Below are 18,525 nucleotides of genomic sequence, written 5' to 3' on the forward strand. Positions count from 1 at the left end.
CCAAACCACCCACTTTTCTAGTAGCATTACGTTTCTGTAAGGGTGGCAGTTCTAACCTAACCTAACCCACTTTTCTGATAGAATTTCGTTTCTGTAAGGGTCACAGTTCTAACCTAACCTAACTTACTTTTCTGATAGCAGTTCTGTTCTGTGAGAATCGCAGTTAAAACCCACCCACCCACCTAACACACTTTTCTAGTAGCATTTCCGGGTCCGGGTCTGGGTCCGGATCCGAGTCCGGGTCCGTGTCCGTGTCCGGCTGTCTGGGACCAAGTTTGGGTCAGAGTTCGGTCTGGGTCCGGGTCCGAGTCGGGGTCCGGGTTCAAGGCCGGGTCCGAGTTCGGTCCGGGTCCGGATCCAAGTTGGGGTCCATGTCTAGACCCGGATCCGAGTCCGGATCCAAGTTTGGGTCTGGGTCCATAACGAAGAGAACAAATCGCCAAACGTGAACTGTGTCATTGACGAGTTCCATTCTGATCATCATCAGCAGTTCCACTTCATCAAATGTCACTTTTTTAAATGTAAGTGCTTGATTTGTTGTAGAAAATACTAAAATCACTATATGTATGCCTTTAACATTTGAGGAGTTCCCTCGATTCCTCATGGATCCCATCATCAGAACTGCGTTTTGACAAAAACGAGACCAATCTGTATGTATATACTTACAATCAAAAAAAGAATTTTCAAAATCGGTCCAGAAATGACGGAGTTATGGAGTAACAAACATAAAAAAAAAACAACCGAATTGAGAACCTCCTCCTTTTGAAATCTTGAAGTCGGTTAAAAACATTTTCATGTAAAATGTTGCCAAGACGAAACCATAAGGCTCGCACTGTCAAAAACTTACCAGATCTCTTGTAGAGCCAAGCTTCTAACTACACCTTGGTCAAAATATGTTATCTCCAAAATGGAGTTAATTAGAATATGGGTTTTTTGAGAAAGTTACTTAATTTAAACTCAGGATGCACCCTTGACATTAACGCACTATAAAAAAACACCGTGTACACAATTTGGTTATGAGATGACCTTAGTAAATAATTTCTAAACTTGAACGATTGTCATCAATGTAAACAAATGTACTACATAAATTACAAAGTAGGTAACAAACGAATTATCCATTCCAAAATACATAGGTATTTTATTTAGTGTATATATGTAATGTAATGTATGTATATATATATGTATTCGTATAAACCTTGGGTTTCAGTTTTCAGCCCGGTTTCATTTATTCAAATCGAACAGACATCGATGCAAAAATAGTTACATTAAAAAAAGTAAGGGTGTTCTCTGACAACAATACCCACCCCCTAGCTGGTTACAATAAAAATGTTTTAAGTGCGCCTCCGTACGTTCCATTGAACATGTGAATCGACGGCGCACGCGCTGCCGGCTACTTCCGGAGTGTGACGCGTGCCGCGCGCCTTTCTGCCACCCGCGCCGCGCCTCTGTCCAAGCGATACCCGACCGACGATGCACGACTACGACACGACGCCGACATGTATCAATCAACAGGCGGTTACTTCGAGATTCGTCATTGTAATTACCGCATTATCTAGCCACCAAACTCTTTGATGATACCTACCGCCGAAAACTTGAAACAGCGATGTCCGTTTTCAATTTTGTCGTAACTCTAATTTGGCATATTCGGTTTGTATACATGCCAAATAGAATAATTTATGTCGCTAAACATAGGTTACAAATAGGGAATATTACGCGAAACTATGCGCAGGTGGCGCCACTACCACAATCTGAGGGTCTATCGCGAAACAAGAAAATCGAAATTTCGTTATCTAACATCTCTGTCACATTCGAGCGATAAAGAGGCAGATAGCGAAATTTCAGATTCGTGTTTTCCGGTAGGTCCTCTGTAGACAAACCGCCTTGTTGCATCAATGTCATATTTTATTAACTCTGAAAACTTGTCAAAAACCTGTTAAAGGTACAGTACATGGAGACTATATAAAGAAGCCAAATCTCTATGTATGAAAAGTGTCCATCAAAAAACAGTAATTAGGCGGCGCCACCATACACCGAAATACTACCAAAAACAACCTACGTAATTTGGTCGGGTTATTTGTTGGTTCATGTTATACGTTATACTTATGTCCCAGAGCCTAACTAGCGCCACCGGAGGGATTAGGAACTATTATTTAAAGCTGAAAGCGGTCACTTTTGCAACAATTCTGCCATAAGAGATTGGCATCCTTTCTATACCATCCATAGTACAGTATATACCTATATAAGTTACTACTCCATGATTTACTAAACGGGCTACTGATGCACTCTGGTGGCGGATCATTGCAGTAATATCCCCTATTACAAAGAAGACGACAGATATAATATAGTAATACCATGATAATACCATTGAAGTTAGAATTCTGTTTTACTCACAGTGCAGGTGTACAAAAAGAGCTAGAGTAAAATAAATTATTTTACCCCATGAAAGAAATAAAGTAAAAGAAGATTAATAGACAAACGTAGACAGCAGTTATTTTTATACATAATTTCTATTTTAAAACCCGTATAAAAATATAAAGAGTAGGTAATTTGACCGTGAAATCACATGCTAGTGTTTCATATAAATTCCATAATATATTATTAGCAAAATCGTTTTGACAGTTCGAAAAAAGAAACTGATATGACTAGTAGTCAAATACCCTATTGAAAGTGAAGGTCTTTTTAGGGTTCCGTAGTCAACTAAGAACCCTTATATAGTTTCGCCATGTCCGTCTGTCTGTCTGTCTGTCCGAGGCTTTGCTCCGTGGTCGTTAGTGTTAGAACGCTGAAATTTTGTATGGATATATAAATCAATAAATGCGACAAAGTGGTAAAAGAAAACCAAAAAATAAAATAAAAAATTTTAGGGTACCTCACGTAAAGTGAGGATGAAAATTTTTTTTCGCTCCCGCCCTGTGGTGTGTGTGGGGTGTCGTTGGATAGGTTTTCAAAATGAATAGGGGTCGTCATAAACCATTTTTTGATAATTATAATATTTTCGTAAATAATCGCTCTCTAACTTTTGAACCATGGGTCCAAAAAATATGAAAAAAATCGTGCAAGTAAAGCTTAGTGAATACTTTCATGGAAAGCTATGGCGAACATGATCGGTTAAATCATTTTTGAGTTTTTGCAAAAAGTCTTCCCTACTTAGTAAAAGTGCAGCTAAGGTACAGCCTTTTGCTTGTTACAATACAGAATACCCAAAAATATCCCCTGTTTGTGGCAGTCTATTATGACGGACAGGTAACTACGGTACCCTACACTGAGCATGGCAAGACATGCTCTTGGCCGGTTTTTTAGGTATTCAATTTTGGCATGTTACAATGCACTTATGAATGTCAGAAACTACCACCGGTTCCAGAAAGTGTATCGAATGTAATAAAATAAATCAGTATTAATTAAGACGTAATATTTAAAAAAAGAAAAGATTTATATGTTTTCGTGGTATTTTTCCACAACCTCACCTCTTCTCTTATCATAAGTTACCAATGTGAAATATGAATCAAAGAAAATCATAAAACGATTTTGCATAATTTTATTAAATTAGTGTTCGCTAGTTATTATAGTTGTTCTTGTAGTCGTATTAACAACTTTTATAATACTTTTAAATTTGATACAACAAAAAGCGCGCGCTTGTCTCTTGCACCAACCGGGACTGTAGCTTGTCCGAAATGCAACCTAACAATGATTTATTTGGTATCCCTCCTATGTATTCATTACGGGTGTAGAAATTTAAGCCATTTATTTTGTTAACTCTGTCTCGGGCAATAAAGTTTGCTTGGGGTTGGATTAAAGGGATCACGGCACATGAATAGTTTGTAATCTTAATGTTTGTATTGAGATTATTTTTAGTTTATTTGCATAACGAGGCAATCGTTTAATTTTAGAATGGGTTACAAACGGTTTTAGGGTATTGTAGATGCAAGATATGTAAGTAAATACAAGTTACTTTTATCATCAGAAACAGTAATTTATTAAGCGCTAATTACTTCACATTATCGCTACACCTAGTATTTTTGCCACATACGGATAATATTTATTTGTGTATGCTGCGTAGTGCTACCATGGTAGCTTAGCCATGAATAAGGTTACTGGGTACTCTCGCCTCTTATTATCATATCAAGATTAATGCTCATCAGTTTTAGCCTACTTAGAATAAAATAAAAACTAATTGTAAGCTCAAATTCGACTGTCCAGTGTTCTTGTTTTATTTAGTGATTCATTCGATTAATACTTTAGCGGCGTGAGTGTTTATATGTTATTATTTAAAACGAATGAATGACTAACTACAATATTTTATGTACCATCATGGTTCCCACGAACGGATCACTTCATTAGCGTCCATAAAGTGGTACTCGTTAAACCGAATCCGTGACAAATTAATGCCGAGTCCAGTGATCGCCGCCGCCGCCGCCGCCGCCGCCCAGCCGGTTAGCGATCGTGATGCGCCGGAACCGAACGGCAGAATGATTGACTGCCCGATACGAGGGAGCCTGCGAGCGCGAGCTCCCCGGTCGGTGCTACGACAAACGCCATTCACACTCGGCCGCAGCGTTTACTCGATTTCGAAATTCCGAAGCATCGAAATTGTTTTTTTTTTCATTGCATGATTGGAGAATATTATTGTGACATTATTTATTGTACAAGGAACATATAATGCAACATGCGTGCAATGGAATCAATCAGTTGTACCAGTTTACACTAAAATTTTATAAATAGGTACTTAAAGCGTTAGGTATAAATCTTCGCGCAGGTCCTGAAGTGTGGCTGTAGGTCTCGGAGTAGTTTTGCCTACATTTAAGTAAACATAAATCATACAAATCTTTAGAATTATAGGAGCAGAGCCAATCTTACATTAAATAAAAATATATACTATACTAATACTATAATTATATTTTAGTTTATGCCTGTGTCTACTACCTAAGTATATGGTATAACTTTTTGCATTTTTATTAGATTAATTTAGCTAGTCAAAAGGTTTAACGCGACAAAAAAGTTAACAAAGTAGAGGTAACTAGTAAGTAGTTGTGTGTACAGATAACATTTTAAATTACCACTACTCTCCATGCATGACTTGACAGTTTAATTAAAACATTATTGAAATGCGTCAACAATTGCGAAGATAAGCGTGTCCCATTACACCAGCGCAGCAATTACCAGGATAGTTCAACCCCACATCTTTTGTGGACCGCGGGAAAAAATCAAAGCTCGGCACGGTTGTCACCGCGAATCGGCATCGCTTCCCGCGCACGCGCAGTCCAACACTCGCGCGCAGCGCACCCCTCGCCACTCGACATTGATACACCGTTAAAATTTAAGCCACAATTACTGGTGCCTATTATTTGTAACAAATTAAGCAATGGAGTAGTTAATTATGTGATGTCTGTTTTAGAGCAGATTATGAGAGCGACCATTCTGTTACACACCTAACCGCTAATTTAAACAGCTTCAACATGCCATAAAAACAAAAAAATAATATTCTTCACTATTCTAGAGACTATAACAGTTCTAACAAAGCAGAGAGAAGCACCCACGTCGAGTATAAATATTATGGTTTGATTATTATTTTTTCCACAAAATAATAGTAGGTAGGCACACTTTTGCGCACGTTAAAAACGCAATTGAGTTTTTCACCAAAAACCTCTTCAATATCAAGGGTCCTTAATTAGCAGTAAAACATGTGACGGCGCGTGCCACTACTTACCCACCGCCACGGCTTCCAGGCTCATAGGAATAGGATCTACGTTACTACAATAATTAACACAATTAAGCAAAATAAGGTATTTTCGCTTTTTCGCTAGGTAAATTTCGCTTGGCAGTTTCTGGACGTCATGTTGATATTTACCTAACTTTACAATATGGTTAACGACCTTACCGATATATATGCTCTCACACTAAGAGAATGTACGCAGAAAATCACCGATTGGCTACAAACGCTAATCTATAACGAGATTGAGGATTGCCTAGCCTCTCATTAAGAACTTCACTACACACATTTACAAATTAATCACACTTTCAACTTCAACTTTTGTGTAACACTAACAGACATTGTGGTATGCAAAAAAGCGTTAACTCTTTGTTATACATATTATGTACTCTTCCATGTTTTTTTTTGTTATATGTTTTTTTTACCATCAGTTATGTTGTATACTTGTAGATTTCGTACCAAATCCTATAATAATATAGGTATGTTTTCTCCGGGGTGAGAGCCTGGTGATCTGTAATACCTAGTTACCAAGTAATATACCTAGTTCAGACTCCAGTCTCTCACAAAGGATCACAACGTCATCTCTTATTTTATTTTATTTTATTTTTTATTATCTTAATTGTTACAAATCCTTTTTGAGCTGATAAATAAATCTTTTTAAATAGTATTTTAATAATAGACAAAAAAGAAACATATAGAAACACACAGAAGACCTACGCCAATTATGTAAGTACACTTTAATTCCATTAAGACGTTAAATATTAGGAACCTCTAGGACGATATGTACCGACGGCACTAAAATGATAAAAGTAACAAATATTTCTATATTTGTGACTTTTATAATATATTCATTTCAGCTGCTGTGAGATAGTCTAGCTCACAGCAGCCCGTAGTCCTTAACCGCTTCACGAACCGAAATGAATATCGCTTTGAAGTCAGGGAGGTAACTTTTAATTGTCCGACAACGTCGGTTCTTTCAGATCCTCCTCGAAGCTTTGACCGCACGCTTGGCTAGACAAATATAAGCGTCTTTACGGGGTAGCAACGACAACTTAACATGCCAACTATTTTCTGCGTAATTAACTTTTTGAGAGAGACAAGTTAATTATGATAAATTTTGTAGGCTTTTGATCATTGGTGTGTTTTTGGATAGGATTTTTTCATCCCCTAAGCGAAAGTGTTTACAGCTGCATACGATTTATTTTCTTAGCTTAGCTTAAGAGGGGACTAACGCAAAATTGTAGTTTGTACTTTATATTGATTTATTATTATAACTATTTCATTTTAACAAAGACAAATGCCATAAAAAGAATCACTTGGAACCTAGATTATATTTGCAAGGGGGGTTTGACTTCAAACATATCAGTTGATAACGCATATACTTAAACACGGAACCCTAAAAAGGATAATATTTTATTTCATCCTATTTGAAGTCGGTTTATCTTTTTTTTAATAAAAGTTTTTATTTTTCAATTTTTAGTTTTAAGACATTGTTAAGAGCGTGACGCAAGAATGAAAAACATAATCATGTTCAACTCTAAATTCGTAAACTTTATTAAATAATCAGAATTTTCCTCGAGTCCGTCTGGGAAATCATTCCTGTCACTAAATCCATTCTCCGCCCCGCCACTGAACCAATCCCTCAAACCCCCCCCCCCGATCACTCAACCTCACAGCACATCAACCCCTGATAACTGAACCCCTCGACCCTAAACCACCAACCCTTCAACCGCCATTCCCCGACTCCTAACCCCAGACCCCTTAACTCCTAACCCTAACCCCCAATCCCTTAACTCGCAACCCCTCAGTCCCCGACCCATCAACTCACCTCCCCTCAACCCCCAACCTCAAACCCCCCAAACACTAATATCCTCTACCTTCACCTCTCACACCTACCTCTCACCTCTCAGTCTCTTTGGTTGTTTCCAACACTACCTACATCAAAAATCATAATACACATACGAGGGAAGTTCCACATTTCGTCCGTGGTCTTCATCATCAGTAGCCTTACCACGAGTTTGACAGTGATATATTCGCTATCGTATGCGTAACTTACTGTTTATGCATCTCGCCCGTACTGGCATATTAGTGTACAAAGTAAGTTACGAAGACGCTAGCGAATATTTAGTGTCAAACTCGTGATTAGGCTACAGTTAAACTACATCAAATTGATGGTTTTTGGTAGGAAATGCTTGAGTTACTTTAGAAAACACCGAAATCACCATACACGTGCCTTTAAAAATTGAGGAGTTCCCTCAATTCCTCACGGATTCCATCGTCAGATCAAAACCAAAAATGTTAAGAAAACACCTTGGAGGTAACTTCTTTCAAACAGAAAAAGAATTACTCAAATCGGATCATGGGTGCAGGACTGCCGGAATAATCGCTGAAATCATTATCATCAAAACAATCATCATCATCAGCTCCATTTCATCAAATTGGTGGTTTTCGAGAGAAAATGCTCGAGTTGCATAAGAAAACACCCAAATCACCATAAATGTGCCTTAAAAATTGAGATGTTCCCTCAATTTCTCATCATCATCATCAGAACAGGACCAGATTAATGTGGGACCAACTTGGAAGTAGCTCCTTTCGAACAAAAAAAGAATTACTCAAATCGGACCACGGGAAAAAAAAGAGCCACAACCGAATACAGAACCTCCTTCCGATTGTGCTAATGGATATGTAAATCTATCAATCCGAAAGACGTAAAATAAAATCTAAAAAAAAATCTTTTGGGTACCTTCCTACACGTAAAGTGGGGACGTATTTTTTTCGCTTTAACCCTATAGGGTTATCGTTGGATAGGTCTTACATAAAACGAATAGGGGTCTTCAACAAAAACATTTTGATAAAGTCTATATTTTCGGACATATACGCTCCGAAAACAAAATTGTGTCCCCCCCCCTCTAACTTTTACACTATGGGTCTAAAATTTGAAAAAAAATGGAAATCGTGGAGATTGAACGTAAGAAATACATTGAATGAAAACTATAGCGAACATGATCAGGTAAGCCGTTTTTAAGTTAACGCAAAAAGTCTCCCTTTCATAGTAAAAATACGTACAGCCACACTTAAACGTTATTACGAAATTAAGTGGGTTTTTAAAGTTATTTGGCATTATTCATGTAAGTAAAGTAAAATAAAAGATAAAATTGCTTATTTTACGCATCCAGTTGATATTCTATATTAACATTTTCAACACACTTGGTCAAAACAACGTTTTTATTCCACCGATTTTTGGCTCATAATCCTGGACATTAAACACGCGTGCATTTTTAGTATATTATAACACTCGTGCTTTTTCATTATATTATAATATCCGACTGAGTTAACTGATTGCTAATAATATGCATGGAAACGGAGCCTTCTTAATTTTGTCGAGGAATTCCTTTTTTTTAACCAACTATAAGGTTTCAAATGTTAGTTCAAAGAGGTTTTATCTCACCAAACATAATTTATAATTAAATTATCTCGTAAATTACATTAATGAATAAACATAACATTTTATGGATTTGATCTCCATCCGTCGGTTAGAAATACGAAAATATTAGCTTTTTTTTTCTTTTTTTTCATTGGCTGTTTGTCGATTTCGTTCGTGCCTTTGCCTTGCGCGCGCATTGGAATAGTGCGTAAAAAAAATAACTCGCCAGCCATTTTCCGTATTTGTCATAAAATTGGAATAGTTCTGCATGTTTTTTCGTTTTTAGTTTATATATTGATGAAAATGTCACTTTCAAGCATTGAAAATGAAGAACACATAAAATTGACGCTGCCAGTAATACATAGAGGCAAGAGCCGAGAACGATAGCCTTTTACCATCAAAATCGGGTGAAAAATAATTGGCGGGATATGAAACTTTTTATACAATGGAAAATCAGCAAAAACGCCCAGTCTTACTTGGAAAACGAGTTGGTAGCTTACTTCAATGAACTGGCGAATAAGTGCCTACAAGCCCAGCACGCTTTAGTGCAATTATTCGATGCTAAATTAAAACTGTAAGCCACCATTTTGAAAATTGTACTTTTACACACATCGGCTTTCTTATTGCGCGCTCGCTTACAGCTCGCGCGCACAATATCGCCTCGTGTGTAATGACCAACGTAGTACACTTGTATCATAATGTACTATTTCAAATATGTTGGCTGTATGAGTAATATTGTTGACTATTGGCAGTTTTAGAACGAAAATGTAAAAAATTAAAAAGTAACAGGCAATCCCGCTGATTTTCATATTTAAATGAACAAATCAGTTAACAATGACTGCAGTTTGCTTAAATATGTGTTTTTTATGAATATTGCAATCTGAATGTTTTCGCATTGGGTTATTTATCTCTAGACATGCAAAATCTCCGTTTGCAAGTAGGTAAGTAAGTCCTAAGGAAAAAATCATGGCCATACGTCTATTACTTTAATTAGGTACAGATTATGCGAATTTATTGCCTTGTTTTATTTGGTTTCCTCGCATTCGATATGAAAAGTAGTATTTAACTCGGGTGAAAGGGAGTTGGTTAACAATACTAATACATCCTGTTAAGCCTATTGTGACGGAAGGGTAACTATGGAATCCTACAGTGAGCATTGCCCGACATACTCTTGGCCGGTTTTTATTTGAAATGGAATTAGTCTCAACAATTACCTGAACATTTGGTGGCACGTAGAGAATCGGACAGCGTAGGTGTGGCTGTGGAGTAGCCCTTTCCAAGACCGCTGGCCAGTTTGTCTGATCCTGGGGGTAAAGGTACATTTTATTTCACGTTAAACTTTTACCATTTTTTTTTTAATAATAAAATGCAGGTTTTTTTATTTACACCAGTGGCAATGATGGCCACCTACGACATAATTAATTAACACCTCATTCAAGGAGAATGATATCTCCATTCCGATTCTCATATAATTTTGTTAAAAAAATTTATTTACTTTAAAACAACATTTCATTCTTACTGATATTGTCTGATTCACAAATAATATTAATAAAAAAACCCTTCTCCCACGGTTATGGCACTACGACTCTACTAGTAATACCCATTATTCCGCAATGCTCTACGCAATATGTTTAGAGCTATTTATTTGAAGAGAATAAATAAATATGTCGCGCACTTTTCGGGTGGTCACGGGTAGCGCATAAATCTCAAAATGAAGGGGAAGAACTCATCATTACTGGTATTTCTATCGAACAATTAAGTACACATTGTCCTGGCTACGGTTCCCATGAAATGGTGAGCACAACATGCTGATGTGACGGATCTATAGGGAGTTAAGTATCAAGAGGTCGACATGATAATTTAATTCTTAACGCAACGGCAATAAGTTTTTATTTGCTTGCGCTTCTCTCATTCACCCTTCCTTTAGATGTACTAGCATGCGCTTGCTGATGTTTACGTCGTGCGCGGGCGCAAGGCAGCGCGCTATCTATTGTCATTGCTAGGGAGTTAAAAATGATATCACTCGACGTAATGCGCACACTATTATAGTGCTGATTTATACAAGGTTCGCGCGTGAGTGGCCATTGATTGTGTAGTAATTGTTTGTTTTTGCAGTGGGGATGATTCTGTGAGAACGCTTTCAAGTGCGGATTAACTTATTGGCTTAATGTAAGTGTTTAATTATGTGTTTTGTTGTTTGCTTCTATTAAGGGCTGGTCGACGTGCAACATACGGTTTTTTATTCGCCAAGAGCTTGTAATATGTAGTTAATTTATTCTTAAAACAATTATTAAAAATTTCTTTTTTCTTTGCAAATAGAAAGTGTTTGTCAAAGACTTACTTGTGCTAGATATGTTATTATGAATTAAATTCATTTACTAATCGTATGGCGCTACATAGGTAGTAGGCAATACTGTATAACTATTAAGCAGTAAGTATTACCAAAGATAGATATAACTCCGTAATAGATGGATACAGTCTAAGGAAAAAACGTGCCTCGAAAATCACGAAAATTTGATTCTCGATCAGATGGCGCCACTAGTTTTGGCCTACACTCGTATAGAGGGCGTTGACTGTTTCGTTTGTTATTTATAATTTTAACGCATACCAATGAAAGAACATGGTTCAAAATCATATAAAAATAATTAATGCAAATAAAAAAATAATTTATCCATATTTAAATACATTTTATCGTATTTTTATAAATATTTATTTTTAGTTTTAAAGTGTGTCGACAGATGGCAGTGAATTTACTGGGGTTACAAAATTTACTATGACAGTACCGCTCTAGTATAAGTTACTCTATGGTATTACCTATAAGTCGACACAAAAAATATTGGCTATGTTCCTAAAATTGTCTACTATTCAATATGAGCACCGTCATCAATATCAACGAGCACCACCACCGAGACCACGGGGACAACGCCGTCCTAGAAATGTCGGAGGTAAATTTAAAACTTATTTTACGCAATTAAGTACCGCCGTTGTGAATAATAATGAGTAAGAATTGTGAAAGTTTAAATCAGTGAGTCATATATTATCATAAATACTTGATGTTTTCATTTATCTTTGCTGTTCCCGAAAGTTATGGTTTGGTGACGCAAATTCCTACATGATTGAAACACTGATAAATTATAAATAGAAACTTATTTTTCACATCACCTATTCGAAAAGGGAACTTTTCTTCCCTGCTAGGAGGGATCAAAGTGGCACTTTTCTGTTCAAGGACATTTTGTTGCCAGTATGAAATATTGACACAAAGACATATGAAATTAGTATGCAGATAATCGATTACAATTTCTTTATAATCGATTACGTGCATACAATTTTTCTAACTTAAATAATATTTTGTTGTAATTGTAAACAAAAAATGTAATTATGTAATTAACGTATTTATATTAATTAATATCATAATTAAATTAAGTAAATTAATTAATTAGCGTAATATTTACAAAGAAACGTAAAAAAACTTTAGTTTAATAATTTAATTTTCATTTTGACATTTTAGGTCTCCTTAAACGCAGCCATACTTGTCTATGCAATTTAAAAAGTTTATATTTAAAAAAAATTGTACAAATATTTCACAAAGCATTATGCGGTTCTGTATTCTGTATAAATTTGTAAATACTTAGTTTAAATCAATAATAATAGGCCTTTTCATCTGTGTCAGATGTTTTAAGCAGCATCCCGGTAACGATAATAATAATAATAAATATAAGTGATATCAGTCTTCATAGTGTTCTTCGGAAGATTTGGTTCAAAGGGGTAAGAGCTAATTTGTTATCAGAAAAATCTACAAAAATAATGTACTTGATTTTCATTGTATCATTTTAGTTGTTTGCTGCTGTTTTTGAAAAGATAATAGGTACATAATTATGAGCTGTAGGTACTTTTAATTTGTCACTACAGTCACGTCTGAAAATATCGATACGGACAAAGTGCCAGAAGTATGTACCTATACTAAGGTCGTGTACACATATTTTTGGCACTTTGTCCGTATCGATCTTTGCTTAAAATAATAATGTTTTGAAACCTAATGTTAGTATGTAATTTTGCTCATAGGTGATGTGAAAAGCAGTATGTGTCACATGGTAGCAAAATTATTTTCACCTTGGGCGTTAACACTTGAATCCCTCACTACGCTCAGGATTCTATGTTAGAATCCCTCGCTACGCTCAGGATTCTATTATAGAATCCTTCGCTTCGTTTAGAATTCAATTGTACGCCCTCGCCATAAATATGTCATTTTGCTCCCTTGTGACACAATCTACTATTTCACATCAGTTATTCGGAAACTGGATTTTGCTTCCCAGGAGGGATCAAAGTGGCAGTTTTCTGTTCAAGGACATTTTGTTGCCAGTATCAAATATTGACACAAAGACATATGAAATTAGTATGCATATAATCGATTACAATTTCTTTATTATGGATTACGTGCATACAATTTTTCTAACTTATATAATATTTTGTTGTAATTGTAAACAATAAATGTAATTAGCGTATTTTAAACTAATTAATAGCATATTTAAATTAAGTAAATTAATTAATTAGCGTAATATTTACAAAGGAACGTAATGAACCATTAGTTTAATTTTTATTTTGACATTTTAGGTCTCCTCAAACGCAGCCATACTTGTCTATGCAATTTAAAAAGTTTATATTTAAAAAGTTTTGTACAAATATTTGAATATTTCACAAAGCATAATTATGCGGTTCTGTATTGTGTATAAGTTTGTAAATACTTACTTAGTCTAAATCAATGTGCCAGTTCTTGAGAATGGTCGTGCCACGCTCTATTGGGCTCTATCATCGCTGACAGGACTATTGTAGCCAATAAGCCTGACATTGTGATAATAGATCGATCGCAGCGCCGGGCCGTGCTCGTCGACATCACTATCCCCCATGATAAGAATCTCGTAAAAGCCGAGAAGGAGTCCAGTAAGTACCTAGACTTGGCTCACGAGATAACCGCCATGTGGGATGTTGATTCGACGATCATTGTCCCGATAGTCGTTTCAGCGAACGGTCTCATAGCGAAGAGTCTCGACCAACACCTTGAGAGACTCTCGCTAGGTGGTTGGATCAAGGGTCAAATGCAGAAGGCGGTGATCTTGGACACGGCGCGGATAGTCCGCCGGTTCCTCTCTCTGCGGCCCTAACCACCGGCAGCTTGGGCCCTGCCCCGCTGCTGGCGGCACCCTAGGTTAGGTTTTTATAATGTGTTTATATGTATTTTTTCAATTCAATTCAATTCAATTTTCTTTATTTCAATTTAGGCATTAACATGCACCTATGAAAGTCAAAAAAGTCCAGTTGTACAAAATTAAAATTAAACATTCATCCAAATAATCACAAATCACAACATACATTACAATTTACATACTTAGAAAATACAGAATTATTAATAAAATTTTGTATTGTTTTGTAAGTATTTTTGTATTTTACTTTTATATCCATATTATAAAATCTAACCTAAGAAGAAGAATAAATAATTTGTCAGTACAGTCACGTCTGAAAATATCGATACGGACAAAGTGCTAGAAGTATGTAAGTACCTATACTAAGGTCGTGTATACATATTTTTGGCACTTTGTCCGTATCGACCTTTGCTTAAAATAATAATGTTTTGAAACCTAATATATGTATGTAATTTCCTCATAGGTGATGTGAAAAGCAGTATGTGTCACATGATAGCAAAATTATTTTCACCTTGGGCGTTAACACTTGAATCCCTCACTACGCTCAGGATTCTATTATAGAATCCTTCGCTTCGTTTAGGATTCAATTGTACGCCCTCGCCGTAAATATGTCATTTTGGTCCCTTGTGACACAATCTACTATTGAGCAATGACACGACCAGGCTCCAATTTCACCACGGTGACAGGTGCGACAATTGTAAAACATCAATGTTGCTGACGTCACAGGCATCCATGGGCTACGGTTACCGCTTACCATCGGGCTGGCTGTATTCCTGTTTGCCACCACACAGCCCGTTCGATGGTAAGCAGTTACCGTAGCCTATGGAGGCATGTGACGTCAGTAATTGTGATTTCGACAATTGTCGCACCTGTCACCGTGGTGAAATTGGGGCGAGTAATTAGGTTAGGTTAGGTTCCCCCCGCGGGTTGCTCACCTTGTCGTGGTGGAGGGGCTTAGTAACCGTGGCTTGGTCACCCACGGTGAAGCGAAGAGGCAACCAGGGCCGGCCTGTTTGAGGCGCGGGCTGGCCCGAGGAGGACGCTCCAAGTGGGCTGGTTAAGCCCGCTTGTGATGCGCCGAAGGTGGACCGTCGAGGAAGAGGAGTGTCGGTATTGCGGTAAGCCGTTCTCCCTATCCTCGGCGGCCGAGGTGGGATCGCAGGGGAAGAGGAGTGATGGTATTTCGATGCGCCACTCTCCCTATCCCCTGCGAACTTGGCGGGGCCGTTCCGCTGTAGCGGCGTTGGTGGGGCTGCAGAGGAAGAGGAGTGTCGGTGTTACGATGTGCCGTTCTCCCTGTCCTCTGCAGCCGAGTTGTGGTTTTGCGGCAGAACCATAGACCTGATCTGTCGCCGGGCGCCGGGTAAATTCCTGGCGCCCGTGGCTTCCTTGTGGCGGGCTCGGGGGGGTCCGCTACAATACAGAATGGAAGCCGAGGAGGAAGGCACGTCTTACCATCTGGCGCGCCTAGCGTGAAGGGCCTTCGGGCAGTCGCGAAGGAGCCGCGCTCGCGGGCGGCTGCCGCCGGTGGGGTCGCGGATGACAAGCGCAAGCGTTCCTGTAACCCCACCAATAGGGCGGCGAGGCGGCATATAGGGGTTTTTTTAGTGGATACACCGTGGGCCTCATTAGCCTAGACGGGAGGCCCACATAACCACTTGGGTCACCCCCCGCACCCGGGTGGTATGCGTAATGCATTTTTCCCTCCTAACAAAAAAAAAAAAGGTTAGGTTAGGTTAGATATAATACATCCCGACGTTTCGAACCCTTTACAGCGTTCGTGGTCAACGGGTGACTGAGGAAAAATTACAAAGTGCAAAAATACCCACATACTAAAAATAATGAACAATCATAGACTATAAACTTTGGCACCGACCGTACGTTGGCGCTCTCATTAGGGGAATTATGTTTTCTAAAAATACAATTCATTTCTGTATAATTCAGTATATGTATTAATGTTGTAGTCCTACTATGTGAAAATTCACAATATTTTTTGCTTATTTTTTGTTTCATCACCTAAATGGCCACTTTTCCGGTTAGGTGATGAAAGTCTCATCATGAAAGTCATGAAGTCAATAATAAGTAATATAAAACGTGTGTAGTATTTGTTTATAATTATGTACGTAAGGTCCGCAATAAAATGAATGTTTCAAACTGACATGTAGGTATCATACGACTAGTCAAAATTCACCATTTCCCTTTAAAATTGTGTTATATTCTACCGGGCGGGCCGTCTACACTAATGAATATAGATTGTGAAACAACAAACCGACCCCAGCCCTTTCGCTTGCAATAAACATTAAAAAATCAATAAGCTCGTATCAGGCACGTTATAAAATGATTTATTGATATATATTTTATCGTGATAGTATCTAAAGTACAGCATCATAATTGATGACAATTGGTGCGTATACTGTGTATGTAGATACGGTGGGCGATAGGCGCGTGAGCGGTCGGCTCTAGTACTCCTGTTACTTACGGCGTACCCTCCCCTAAGGACTAGTGTAAGTGTGATTGCCTTTTACATATAGCTGTTACGTATCCGGAGATCAAACTTATCCTGGTTCGACTGAGACGAGCCTTCGGCAAGCGATGGAAATAACCTCCCTGCTGGGGCGTTCCGCAATCATTCCTGCGTTAACAACTCTTTAGAGCTCTTAGACTTATAACTACATTTTATTACGGCGCTCTTAATGCCCGCGAGATTAGGGCTACCATTGAACTCAGCACGTGGATTTTTGCTGTTATTTGAATATTATGTAAACCGCTCTCAATTTAATGCTTGTTCTTATGTTCCCTTTGTGCAGAAATGACTCTAGGCATTATAAAAATAAATTATTCTCAGAGAATTCACCCGTAGTGTCATTAATATGAATTCTTGCCATCATAACAAGCGTTCAAAGGTTGTTACGTAAAATTATTTTATTATTAGTACTAGGTACTAAGAAGTAGAATTAGGTACCCACTAAGAAGGCTAGACAAGGTTTTTTGGAGTTCTGTAGCCAGGGAGAAATCCTTAATAGGTAATAGTTTCGTTATATCATTGTTAAGTTTCGATTGACGTTTTCTAGTTTTTAACGAGTGTCACTTGGCTAGGCTCCCTGGACTTTTAATGAATCACACTCTAAATACCTAAGGTCCAAAGACAAATTGAACTTAAATAACAAATACACAATTGCACATGTATATCTAGGTTCTATCTTGTTAAAAATAAATAACGGAACATATAATTATTTTTAACAAGCACAATGTCGATAAAAATGCAAGGCATATTCAAAAGCAACAGCCCTTTGTTTGAAAGTATCGCCGAGGGTGCACTAAAAAGAGTTAGCGGACAAAAGAACAGATCTCGAAAAATAACTAACATTCTCAATAAAAGTCCATTGTACTCCACAATTAACACCTTTGTTTTTTAGGTCTTCTACATCCAGTTCCTGCAGTGATCTTTTTAACTCCGTGTCAGCGCCGCGTAAGTTTGTCCCATTGTCAGAGAAAAGTTACTTAGGCCACCCACGTCTCGCCGCCATATTACGCCGAAGAGCCATGATCAGCGAGTCCGAGGTAAGTAAATGAACAAGTTCCAGGTGTATCGCCCGCAGCGTGAGACAAGTGAACAGTACGCCATATCTCAGTTCGTGGCGTCTCCCGACTGTCACCTCCATCGGCCCGAACAGGTCAAGGCCACAGTACGTGAAGGGACGCTGGTGATGCGGAAGGCGTGCCTCCGGTAAGTTACCCATTCTAGGTACCTCAGGTTTTGCCTTCTTAATGCGACAAAACATGCAACCGGCTACTACAGATTTCACTGTCGGGCGTAGTTTAAATAACCAGTACCTTTGTTTCAGGTCATTCACGACTCCCTCGTGGTTTCCATGAGCGGCCTTCTCGTGATAACTTCTGACCAGCAGTCTAGACACCGCATGCTTGCCGTTCAGTATAATAGGCCTCTTTGTTTCCAGCGCAACATCTGCTGCAGCATCTATACGGCCACTGCATCGGAAAAGTCCATTTTCATCTAAAAACGGCGATAATTGACGGAGTTTACTGTTGCGGTCCAAAACATTGCCATTATGGTGGCTATGTCGTCACCGAATGACTCATGCTGCGCTTGTTTAAGCAGCAGTTGCTCAGCTCGCGTCATCAGCGCGCAGTCTATGTCCGCAGAACGATGTTTGCACCTTTCAATAAAGTAAGTG

General features: G+C 38.1%; 1 protein-coding gene across 1 annotated transcript in view; it reads right to left on the minus strand.

Annotated features, from left to right (window-relative positions):
- The window catches only part of LOC134754357 (DNA-binding protein D-ETS-3), a 130,348-nt gene that overhangs the window by 104,087 nt on the left and 7,736 nt on the right, over nucleotides 1-18,525 (minus strand). The window contains exon 3 of the mRNA XM_063690651.1: nucleotides 10,346-10,435. Within this exon, the coding sequence (XP_063546721.1) occupies nucleotides 10,346-10,435 (90 nt within the window). The remainder of the gene's footprint in view (nucleotides 1-10,345; nucleotides 10,436-18,525) is intronic.

The sequence above is a fragment of the Cydia strobilella genome, chromosome Z (genome assembly GCF_947568885.1).
Source record: "Cydia strobilella chromosome Z, ilCydStro3.1, whole genome shotgun sequence".
Taxonomy (NCBI): domain Eukaryota; kingdom Metazoa; phylum Arthropoda; class Insecta; order Lepidoptera; family Tortricidae; genus Cydia; species Cydia strobilella.